General features: G+C 35.8%; 1 protein-coding gene across 7 annotated transcripts in view; it reads left to right on the top strand.

The window, feature by feature from the left end:
* Positions 1–12212, top strand: part of FGF14 (fibroblast growth factor 14) — a 376859-nt gene that overhangs the window by 286882 nt on the left and 77765 nt on the right. For all 7 annotated transcript variants that reach the window (XM_038127255.1, XM_038127235.1, XM_038127270.1 and 4 more), the window contains one exon: positions 6499–6602. In XM_038127255.1, the coding sequence (XP_037983183.1) occupies positions 6499–6602 (104 nt within the window). The remainder of the gene's footprint in view (positions 1–6498; positions 6603–12212) is intronic.

Genomic DNA, 12212 nt, shown 5'->3' with positions numbered 1-12212 from the left:
GAAATATTGAATTTCCCCAAACTCAACCAAATATCATATAGAAGTATTGTGTATTTTGGATAAATATTATTAGATATTTTGTTTTACTCCAAAATTATTTTTTGGCTAAAAAGTTGTGGAGGTTTTTTTCCACAAAGGCTTTTTTTTCTGTCTTTAACTGGTGGGATTATTTTTTCTTAACTACTCCAATTTTCCAATATTTTTCATAAAGACAATTTAGAACAGAAGAATGCAAAATTAATGTGTTTGCCAGGAAGGCCTGCAGTCTACACCTGAAATTATGTTGGTATATATGTATCAACACTATATTAAGAGCTGAAAATATTTACCCATTTGGTATATTCATTATTGTGTAAATATGTGTTTGTTTCTTTTGTGCTGCCAGTCTTAGTTTTTTCCCTTTCCACTTTGTTGCCTTTCATTTCCCGTTGAACTTTCTTTTCCTACTGCTTTTTTTATTGCAGCATTTGGTTTTTTTCCTTCTCTCTTTCACTTTAAAACAATAATTTTTTCATGGATAGGATTTCTAGTGTTTTGATATTTTATTTTTTGAGCTCCTTAGCATGATAATTTTTGTCTGAGGTTTACAAGTGAATAACTTCTGGCAGCTGCCCAAGGGAGAAAATCCTGCTTCTGACTGTGGTGCTTGCAGGCTGCCCATTTAATGTGCCCAGTGGGTGAAGGGATGGACATGTATCAGCTGTCTGTAGGAGAGATAGAATACTTACCTGGATAGTGAGGATGACTTCCATTCAAAGTGTGTTTCATAAAAAAAAAGGAAACACAGACTGCCAAAGGGTGTGCATCTCTGCCAGCCTTCCACCTGTCTTCTGCACTATTCACGGTCCCTGAAGAGAGCCCACTGAGTAACTGGGTGTCAGAGAAGCCAGAGGGAGCGAGGACAAGGGAGAGAAAAAAGATGCAGTTTCTTTTTTGTCTTCAGCAAGAAAACTGTTTGAAGCTTAGTCATGCTGCTACTTTTTGTGCTGTTGCCATGTATTCTGTGTCAAGCAGTTAGAGAAGTACTTGAAGTTAAAATTCCCTCAAGTGCCTTTATCATTTTGTACTCATTTTAAATGTATGTCAGTAAACATAACTTTATGCACTTTTGGAGTCACAGTGTTCTAGAAAGGTAGCTCAAACTAAGATTAAGATTTGCTCCTAGCTGAAGTCAAAATGAGTTGTACCAGCTGTTTTAATCAGCTACTCATTGTCCCAGTTTGAGTAAAGGCTGGAGACTGCAGAGAGAGATCACTGTGTGCAAAAACTTGCATGAAAAAGGAAGAAAGATGTGATGTGCAATTGCATCAATGTACTTTTGTCTGCTCATGTTGATTGCCATGATATTAGAACCCAACATAAACAGACCAATAGGTTTCAGTTCATTGTTGTAACTTCTTTTTATAACTTTTCCAAGATAATGATGTTTCATGAAACAATGGTAATTAATGCTCCTATTGGTTAATGGTGCGAGGTTTCCTTAAATCACTTCCTCAAATTCAGGTTGTTAGCCAAACAATCTTGTGTGTACAGTCTGTATTTTTTTTTAATTTTGCCCAAGTCTCAGTGATATCTTGTTTCAGCTGTTTTTCTTTTTCATTTAATTTCTCTTAATACCTTTCAGTTTCTGGTTTGCTTTTGTGTCTTGCTTGTAGCAAAAGCAGGAATGACTGTGGTTAAAGCTGTAGCTTTGGTTACTGAGGTCCTACTCAGTGTAGCTGTCACACTTACTCTAATGTTCCTGGACTTTTCAGATACAAATGAAGCTTGCTTCACTGGTCTCATCATTATTAATTAGGAAAAAACAAAGTCCTGCACAGAAATCATAAAGAGATAGAAAGGATTTCCATATGTGCTTGTAGTAACAAGGATTACATTCTCCTCCTGTCCTCCCCACCTAAAACACTCAGTTTTAGGCTTTGGTCTATCTTCAAAGTTTTGTCTCATGAATGAAGGGTAGGTTTAATAGGAAGACTAATTAATTTGAGAAACAGACAGTTCCAACTTTTTAATTTCTGAGATTGAAACCCTGAATCTTTCAGCTGTATAGTTTTTTTTAATTCACCTAGAGTGCATCTCGGCCAACAAACACTGAAAAAACGCAATGTAAATGATGATACTTTCCTTTATAGTTGACAGACCTGATTGTAACACTCAAATGTTGCAATTTGCACCCCTTATGAAATTACAGTTGTATTTATAACATGTTTATAATAGTCTCTGATTAAAAGAACATTGTCTATTGGTAGTCTTATTTCATAAACTGATAAATGAAAAAGTTAATATTATCCAAGAAAATTTTACTTGGTTGTGCTGTGCACATCTTTTATTATGCTGCAACATGCTTTACTTCTTTGTGGTGCTTGGTACCTGGTAGAGTTGCTCTTCAATCCTGCAACAATTTAACATTCATTTATTTTCATATTTTAATGCATACTTCTATTTAGATCTTCCAAATTGAATGTGGAAGTATTAACTTTTTAATATCTTTATAAAATACCTACCACTATCATATTTTGGTTTGCAAGTACTCATAAAATAACATTTACAGCACCCTTGTAAGGTAAAGGAGATAATTAGATAGAAATAAAGTACATAAAGATTAGGAAAAAAACACCTGCAGTGCTGTTAAATTTGGATTAATGAATGTTAATTTTGGATTACTGCACTGAAATATCTGCAGCCTGATGCTTGCACTGGTTTCTACTGAAGTTTGTCTTCAAAGAATTATAGAGGCATTTACTCATCTATTTACACCACCTCTGGGAGTTAGGTAAACCTGTTTCTCCCACTGGGATAATCTTAGTCTGACAGGAAAATGCTCAGTCAGACTCAAAACAAAAAAGTTTTAATTATGTCTTCTGTACGATTGGGCAGCTAGAATTGGTTTTCTCCATAAGAAATGGATGGACAAATCTCTAAACACCAAACTCCCTGCAGTCATTGCCAATCTAAAAGATGTTTTGATGGTGTTGTCATTTTTGCCTGTGGGCCTGCAGATGAAAATAAATTGAAGAAGTAGTTGCCTTGATCTGATTGGAGATTTGGTACTGTGGAAAGTTTTAACTGCCACAAGGGCAGTGTGCGTGCAGAAGAGGCTGCAAGTTCAGAACTCTAAAGTAGTCAGTCTGTAGCAAGATTCTTGAGAAAAACAGTGATCTGTAATAGCAATTTTCTTGCAGCCACAAGTCAGTTGTACCTAAATAGACTTCCACAAGTATATGGAAATATCTGTTTCCAGGCATTTTAGATTTCAAGTTAATGGACTGTGTTGGTATAACATAAAAGAAGGAAAAGGTTATATGGCGGTTTTGTGTTTTGCTCAAGAAAGGAGTGGTTGCTTATTAAAAAGTGGACTCAAACTTTTGCTAAAACTTTTTGAGGATTAGAATCCAACTCAGATTTGGAGTTCCTGCAAGTCTCTTCCATGAAACCTAAACAAATAGCCCTTTTTCATGCCAGTTGTTCCTGCTAACTGTCCCCATCCCCATTTTCTGATATTTTTTGTTGTGGGAGTAGGCTTGCAGGCTTAGGAAAAGGCAGAGAACCCAAATGCTTTATAGCTGTGCTTTAGATGGAATACAAAGCAAACCTAAGGGAGTGTGCACTCTTATCACTGGCAAGGAGAAAGGGTTTTACTTGCACCATTTTTGCCAATCAGTTCCCTTGTCTTCCCTGATGCTCTCACATCTTACATTTGGAATTGCCCGGCTTTCTACTGAAGCGTGCAGTATGGGAACAATGAGCACCAGGCACTGCTGTATTTCCTGGGCTGTTGGGGGGTGCCCCCCCTCAACTCATCTGTGGACTCACTGAACTGGCTTTAGGCACATAAAGGTGTTCAGGGACCTCACTCCCCACGTTTTGGGTTCAGATAATTTTCTTAAAGACAGAGGGAAGCAGGGGACATGGCTCATTTTAGCAACCCCCTCAGATAAGAGCATATGTTTGCAGAACTGGAATGCCAGCAGACTCTAGAGGGCTTTCTGCTTTTCTCAGAGCAGGTTTTTACTAGAGTGAGGTATGCCACAGGTGAATCCTCGGAATGTTTGAAATGTGTAATTGAATGCAAAAGTCTTGCTCAATGAAGAGTACTGCCCAGTCAGGTTCTGGAGGAAATTGAATTTCTTTTTGCCTGCTTCACAGTGCATTAAAACCACATGCTGTGCCTTATTGGTGCATGTTTTGCTGTCCCCAGTATGAAACACATTGCTGAACATTTGTCAATCAATAGCTGGATGTAGACTGGCCTCCCTAGTTTCCCTCAAGTCTGAAGGATTCTGTGAAGCTTATTGAATATTCTGACTGTGCAGAATTGCAGCATTTCAGGTCACACTCTAAAATTTTAAGGGTTTAGACTAATTACAGGATCTCTGAAAATCGCCAATTAAAATTTGGTGGCAGTAAAAGATGCATTACATGCCTTCCACAGTGCTTTCTGAATTCTCCAGCAACTATAAGCCATTTCAGTAACTTTATAGGCTGTACAAAACACTTCTGTGTTACAGGCCTGTAATTCTTGTTCAGTGGTGGTTGGATTTTTTTTTTTCTAGCTTTGGTGATTTATTTTTATTGATAATATAATAAATAATATCTACATTTCAGAATTTTTGACTGAACCACTATGACTACGAGTTATTTTTCATTAGCTGACTTACTTCTCATGGCTGACTTGTCTTTTGTGTTCACCTCTTTTCTTTATATAAGTATTGTTTGTTTTTCCTTCCTTGTGTCCCTTCAATTGTTTCTTCAGTCCCTTTAGCATGGTTTGCTCCTGCAATTTCTTTTTTTGTAGGAAAAAATACAAACTCAATTGCCATCTGATATTTTGTTTTGCTGTGACAGACTCCCTCTCCACAACCCGCAATAGTAATTGTGCTGGTTTTGACATTGTTTCATTTGAGGATAATGAAATGAACGGGCAATCAGGAGTTTATAACTAAATTTTGACTTTCAAAGTACATTGAACTAAAAGCCCTCAAGCCATGCAGTCTTTAGCCTATATACTCTTAGGATATCTTTTCTGTGAGTGCCATATATCACTGTTTTATATTTATTAGAGAGGGAACCTTATCTGTACCAAATATTTTTTTTTTAGTAAACAGTACTTTAATATCCTAGCATACTGGAGAATTTTGGAAATTACTTTAAAATTTCATTTGGAAATGAAATGAAAATTTATTTGTGCTAATTCTTTGTTCTTCTAGAGCTCTTTGAATATATTTTTCTTTCTACTGCTCTAGGAAGAACTCTGCTACAATTCCTAGCTCTATATTGGCTTTGTGTATTCCTAAAATTACCTGATGTTACACATTATTTTTCTGCATTACAATGCCAAAGGAAAGGTGTCTCTTTTTTTTTTTATACATGCTGATATTTCTAGTAGCCTACCTATGTTTTTGGTTTTTTTCTCAGTTGTAAAGACTTGATCATATTCATCATAAACAAACTGGATGGATTTTTTTCCTTTGATCCAACAGGAATTTTCACACCTTGAGAAATGTATTTATCCACTGCAATTACATGATCCTTTTTCTCTTGGTTTGGGCTTTAGCTATGGCATCCTGATTACAGATAGCCTCATCCAGTACACTTTTTGGTCACACCTACGGATGTCCTTCTTAAATTTTGAGGAATTCACTGTGGGTGTTACTGTGTTTCTGACACCTGACTTGGTAGAAACATCGTCCCCACTGCACATGTTGGATACACAGGTTGTGCTTTTGGTTTTCATCCAAGGACTTGGGAGTCCTTGGCTTATCCACAGTGGAAAAACATTTAGCATAAACTCGATCTCATCCAGGTCTTTTCTTCCAAAACTGATGTGTGATTTGCATCTAATTTTCTAGCATGAGTCAGTAAATGTAATATAGGTGTGTGCTGGCATAAGTTTTAGAAGAATTGGTTCATGCCACCTACTTATACAACTTGTGTTTTTCTGTGGTGAGGCTGGTAAACTCCCACTCTTCACACTAGTCTTTTTTCAGACAGCAATCAAAGTTGTGGCTGTAAGGATTACTACAGAGGTATATAGTATTTCTAGGGTATTTGGTATTAGGTGGTTTTCTGATTATTTTCTAATTACTACCCCAAGTTCTGTATTCTGTTCAATAACATTTATGCCCATTTAGAAACGAGCACATATTTCAGTGCTTTTATGAACTATGATAAGCCTGTGTCATTAACTGACACCATTTGATACTGCTTGTAACAAATATAACATTCAAAAAAGCAAAAAAAAAATTTTTTTTAAATCACAGATCCCTTGACATCAGTCTTTGATGAGGGCACCTTTTAGTTGAAAACAAGAAAAATGCCCAGGAAAATAAAGAGCTACTTGCCAGAATCAAAGAAGCAAGATTTTCTGAGTTAGTCTAATTTTAAAAGCAGTAAAAAATTATGCAGGAGCTATTATTCTTTCTTTTCTGCTAATGATGTTTATTAGATGATTGTATTAACTGTAGCATATTTATATCTGGTCATGTGTTTTCTTCACAGCTTTATTCAACCTTATACCAGTGGGACTTCGAGTTGTCGCTATCCAGGGTGTAAAGACTGGGTTGTATATAGCCCTAAATGGAGAAGGTTTCCTCTACACATCGGTAAGTACCTTGTGGGCTCTGTTTAGAAGGCACAGCTGAAGTTGAAATCTACACACGAATGAGACGCGTATCCACTTTTAAGAAGTTCTGTCATGTCTATGTATGTTGCACACACCATGCTTATGTGTGGCATTATCTATAAATGGGACACAGTAGAAATTACTGTGTACTACATATGAAAGTCTGAATGTTAGCAATCCTAAAAAAACACACCATAGAGCTTTTTTCCTGGCAGGCTGTCATGGAAGACTGACCATGAGTGACCAAGAGTGACCAATACCACAAAGATTATCATTTTCATTTCAATTCTTCAAAATTTTTAAATAAGGATCTGCAATTTTCTTAAAGACTTGTTGATCAGAATCCAAAAACCACTCTAACCATTATTTTTATTGATAAGATTTATGAGTGCAACTTCCATCTAAAAGGTCATTAACAGCCTTATGGTTTATCACAGTAATCTTGTAACTGTATGCTTAGCATTACTGATTTTTTTTGTATCAGATATGAGGAAGGACTGTTACCTCTGTAGAATGATCAAAGTTTAAAAAACAGTATTTTTAGTCACAAAGAAGACTGCTGGATAAAGTGACTGGAAAGACCTCAGATTGTTTATGATATTTCAAATGATTTGATGCTAATCACTCAGTGTGTGGTGAATATAAAATTCCTCAGTTTTGTATAAATTTAGGGTCTTAACTTCCTTTGAAAGGCAGACAGCCTTTAATGTGAACAGGCAGCTCTGTCAGTTATTAACAAGGTGGCTTAAAGGATTTTTCATTACTATATTTTTATTGACATCTGTGTTAAATTTATTTACATAGTGCTTTTTCCATTTTTTGCGTCACATAGTTCTTAATTCCCAACTGAGTTACACTACACTGCTTTGTTTTCAATGTCCATTGAAAGGAAATTGGAAAGATTAAGTTTCTGATGCCCTGAGGGGAAGTATTCTGTTTGTTTCAAACACACAATTGTCTTGCAAAAACTAATTAGGAAGAAAAAATGGAACTAATCTTGAATGCCAATGTCAAGACAAAGAGAAAATTCCTCCTCATAAAATGCCTGCTGGAAACTCAAGTAGTATTGTCTACATTTTTTTTAAGTCTGTTCAAAATACAAATTCTATCACAGGAAAACATGCAATATTCGCTATCAGAAAGAAGAAAACTTGAAGAAAAAACTTAGTGCTATTAGAGAAAATTAATTACTGACTTTCCAGTTCCATTGCATTGTAGGGGGAGGTAATTTCTGGATCAGGCATGAAGAGCATTTTTTTTTTAATGTGTTGGCACAGTGAGGAGTACATTCTTGCCCAGCATTGTTCCCGAGGTACATTCTCAGTCCTCCAGAAAGAAATACAAATTTCAGAAGATGTGCTGTTTCCTGATGGTTAGTTTTGCAGGGGGACCACACGTGTACAAATTGTGGTAGGCACTGTTTTTATGTATTATTCTGGAAACGATTCAAGTAAATGAAGTTAAGTGAGGCAAGGAGTGTTTTTACAATGTTCTGCTTACTCTTCCCTGTGCAGAGAATGAAAGATGAGTAGCCCATTAAATTACAGATTGACACATTATAAAACACAGTGGAAGACTTCATTATGTCTACAAAATTATTTTCAACCTACACTTTTTTCAAGAAGAAAAAAACAAACATTTGATCAAAAACTTAAAGGTATTGGTTTCAAAACATCAGTGCTGTAATACAGGTTTGTTTGTTTCATATTAATGTATTGACAACACTGGTAATACATTTTTGTCTCAGCAATTGCCTGCTTTCCCCTTAAAGACTAAGGCATTTGAATATAAAATGACAAAGCATCAGAGAGAAGTCTGTCTTCTCCTGAGGATCAAGATGAAGAAATCGTGTATGCAGAATCATATATCACTATTTGCAGAAAAAAAAAAAAATTAACCAATCGCTTTCTATCACTGTCTTGGTGAACTTTCTGACTCTCTTTCAAATCTGTGTTTCTGTTGCACCTAAATACAGAAGTTCTGTATTACATGTCACATGTTTTTCCCTTGGCTATTTAGGAGAGAATGGGAGAAAAAAGTTTCCTAAGTTTCATATGCCAACTGCCATCACTGAAAAAGCTGCTGCATAGTGGGAATACTAGTTAAAATGTACATATATTTATATTTATTACCAATTTCTTACAAAGATTTGAAAAAAAGTAAGCATGCCTTGTAGACTAAGTAGCATTTTTAGTGTAAGTTGAGACTGAAGTTCTGTATAGCCCTTCTCTGCACAACAGTTTGTAGTCCCTTCTTCCCATCACATTCATATTCACAGTATATGAAAGATGTATCTTGTGAGAATACCCTACATGTTGATGCCTCTCTTCAGAGACTGAAGGCCCCAACTCAATTATTTTTATCATAAGGTTCACGTCACTTTGACTAATTAAGCAACAGCACTGACAGGAAAGGTATTATGTGTGAAGCTGCTGTGTGTGCTTTTAGAAGGAAACAAAGGTATGGTGACAGACTAGTTTTACAGACAGATTATCAAATGAAAATTTACATTGTTTCTTGCCTTTTTTAAAATCCTTTTTTTAATGGTTGTTTACATCAATTTGAGAGTTGATAATTTTTTCCTCTTTATTCTTTTTCCTCTTTATTCCTCTTTATATATTTACGATTTTTTTCAACTATTTCTCAGAATTAGAACTAGAAAAATGTGCAGAAACTTCATAGAAGAGTGCTATGTCAGTATTTCTTGGAACAGAAACAGGAGGACAGCAAATTATGTAGGAAGATCAGTCTCAAGAGCTTTTCATACCTATTTTGCCTGCTGCAGCACTTGAGATTTGTATTCTGTCCTTTGAGAATTGATTGAGCCAGAGTCTCTAACATACATTATCAAAGACATGTCAAATAAAGGAGAAGAAGAATCATTGGAGTTTGACAGGGTTTTGCAAAATTCCTGAGAGAAATTTTCCAATTTTTTTTCCAAAATCATAACCTGTTTTTTTCTATGGATTTAAATTTATTATTGTAATACCATGATTATTTTCTATCATATGAAATATGAGAACAAGAGCCTTTTCATGTTGTGTTTTTCCTTGTTCTTTTAAGGGTTAGCTCACTTAAAGACTATCCCATAAACTCACCTAATTAGAAGCTTTGGATTGCTGTGTCCAACTTTATTTTCATATACACACATTTATATCTGTATATCGATCTGTATCTAGTCATAAATAGGATATATTTACCTATTAGTAGCTTTCCAATTCTATATGTATGTTAGTGAGCAATGAGAATCATTAAAGTGAGTTAAAATTAATTTTAGACGGCTTAATGAACTGTGAATAATTTAATATTTATGACTGACTAAATAACTGTGAAAGCTAGTTGGAGAATCTGGATTTTTCCACAAAGACGCATCTCAGTTACTAGCAAGATTTTTGAAATTATAGTTATGGACTTCATATGCTAAAGTCAAAAATTATACCTTATTCCTTTCTTCCTTTTGAAAGGGTGAGCAAGAGGAGGTTTCATTTCCAGATTTTGTCTTGTCAAAAGCTAAAGCAATGAAACTGGCTCCATGCACTGAAAAAGGGAGCACAGCTGCAGGGATTCTCCATGGGGAACAGGTATTGCCTGCAGCAAGAAGATGGCAGTGCAGTACTTGGCAGAAGCTTTTGTTGGGTTTGATGTTAATTTTTATCAACTCCCTTTGCGAGTGGTTCATTAGTTCAACTTCCAGGGGGCTGCAGGTTTTGTTTTGCTTCTAGGATTTCCTGCTATCTTAGCTGGATGAATTCAGAGGTAAAACTTGCAATATGTTAGTCCATTTTATGATTCCTATTTTCCTGTGATGAAGATATGAGAGTCTTCTGGGTTTACATCAATGGATTTTTCTCCAGAATTATTTGATATATCTGGGAGTGTTTGGGAAGGCTACTGGTTCCCTTTTTCATCATAGGAGCAGTTTGTCACTGTACTGCCTGTCTTTGGTGGGTATCAGAGTAAAAGAAAAAGGAAAATTCAAGATGTAGACAAGGAAAAATCCTGTCTAGAACATCTTAACCTGCTTATGTTTTCTACTTTGTGTTTCCTCTTTCACCATTTCTTCTGCAAGTTTTCTGAGGCCAGAGATGTGAACTAAACCAGAGAGGAAAGAGTACACCTGTGATATTGTCCAGCAGCAGGTATCAAAGTCATGGGAATTCACTGCATGGTTTCTTAGTAAGACTGATGCTTTAAAGGATGACTGAGCCTGTAAGGTCAGGTCTGACCTCCCTGGTCCCCTCTTCCACCATTCTTCACTGTGGCTCCAGAGGTCCTCTTCTGGGTATGGGGTAGTGAGAACCTCAGTGGAAGGATGTAGAAAGTGCTGGAGAGACATGGCTGCATTTCTGGGAAATTTTACCAATTTTTTGTAAAATATTTCAGAATTAGGAATGTCGCACTACTCAACAGAATAATCTTCTTGTGAGGTGGGGGTTTGTTTTTTGATCTGCCACAGTACACAGTGTTCAGGGTGTTGGAAGGGTATTGGCTGGGGCAGCGTTTCTGTTGCAGTAAGATATCAGTCTGTGTCACAGCCTTCATGAAAGAGAGAGAACATCAATATCTGTTGCTGAGCAGAGTATTTGTTCTATCACTCTGGCAACTCTCACCTGAAAAAAAAGCCTTTGAGGATTTCTCCTGACATTTCAGCAGCTTCCCAATGTCGTTATTTCTGCCACTTCTTTAAGCCCACATAATTGACCTCTCTGAGGAGAACAAAATTCAGCCTCAAGGAAGAACATAGGAGCACCTTCAGTGAAGCCTGGGAAAGAGTGAGAACTGAAGTAGTCTGTATTTCTAATATTCAAATCAAAGTCAAATGAAACATAATTTTGTCTAGCTTTTCATAGAGCCTCACTTTATGCTTTGGAATAGAAGCTTATCATGTGCAGTACTTTGAAAGTTCAAAGATGCCTAAAACCTTATAATAAAAAAAAAGCAGAGGGGAGTTTAGACTAGAAAAAACCAAAGAGGAAGTGTGATGTTTTAAAATTTAATTTTTTTTTACAAAAATAACCAAAAAAGGGTTAATATTAACATCAGGACAACATTGTTACAACAGTATTTGAAATATGGTTTGGTCATCTCCACCTTTGGATCATTCTACACCTTGCAAAGTATTGTAGAAATAGTCAAGAATCTATCTGTTTAGAGAAAAAGTGATAAATAAAGCTTGCTCTGTGATAAGATGTAGACTTTTAATTCTAGTGGTCAAAAAGTATACTTAATATCAGAAAAGGGTAAATCTCACTGCTCTAGAGGTACCTGTAGTTTTGTAAATGTAAGCTTAGGATAGGACCTTTTTTTACTTGTCATTATCTGTGACTTGGAAGTATTCTGGCTCACTTTGGAAAGAAGAAAATGGGTATTTTTAATTATTTGAAAATCACAGCTCCTGGTAACAACTTTTGAAAACTGATCATGTGGTATTTTTAAGAGTGTAAAGGCAAAGACCTTATGCAAACTCCCTTATTTCAAGGGCTTACCACTAAAGTGCTTCCTTACATATATATAACATTGTTTTTGCATTTCTAGTTATTTTTTATTCAATTTGGGATCAGTTAGAAAGTGACCTATATTTGCTTCATAT

This window comes from Motacilla alba, chromosome 1 (assembly GCF_015832195.1).
Source record: "Motacilla alba alba isolate MOTALB_02 chromosome 1, Motacilla_alba_V1.0_pri, whole genome shotgun sequence".
In the NCBI taxonomy this organism is placed as follows: domain Eukaryota; kingdom Metazoa; phylum Chordata; class Aves; order Passeriformes; family Motacillidae; genus Motacilla; species Motacilla alba.
The sequence above is the reverse complement of the archived record's forward strand: the minus strand, read 5'-3'. Positions and strand labels throughout refer to the sequence as shown.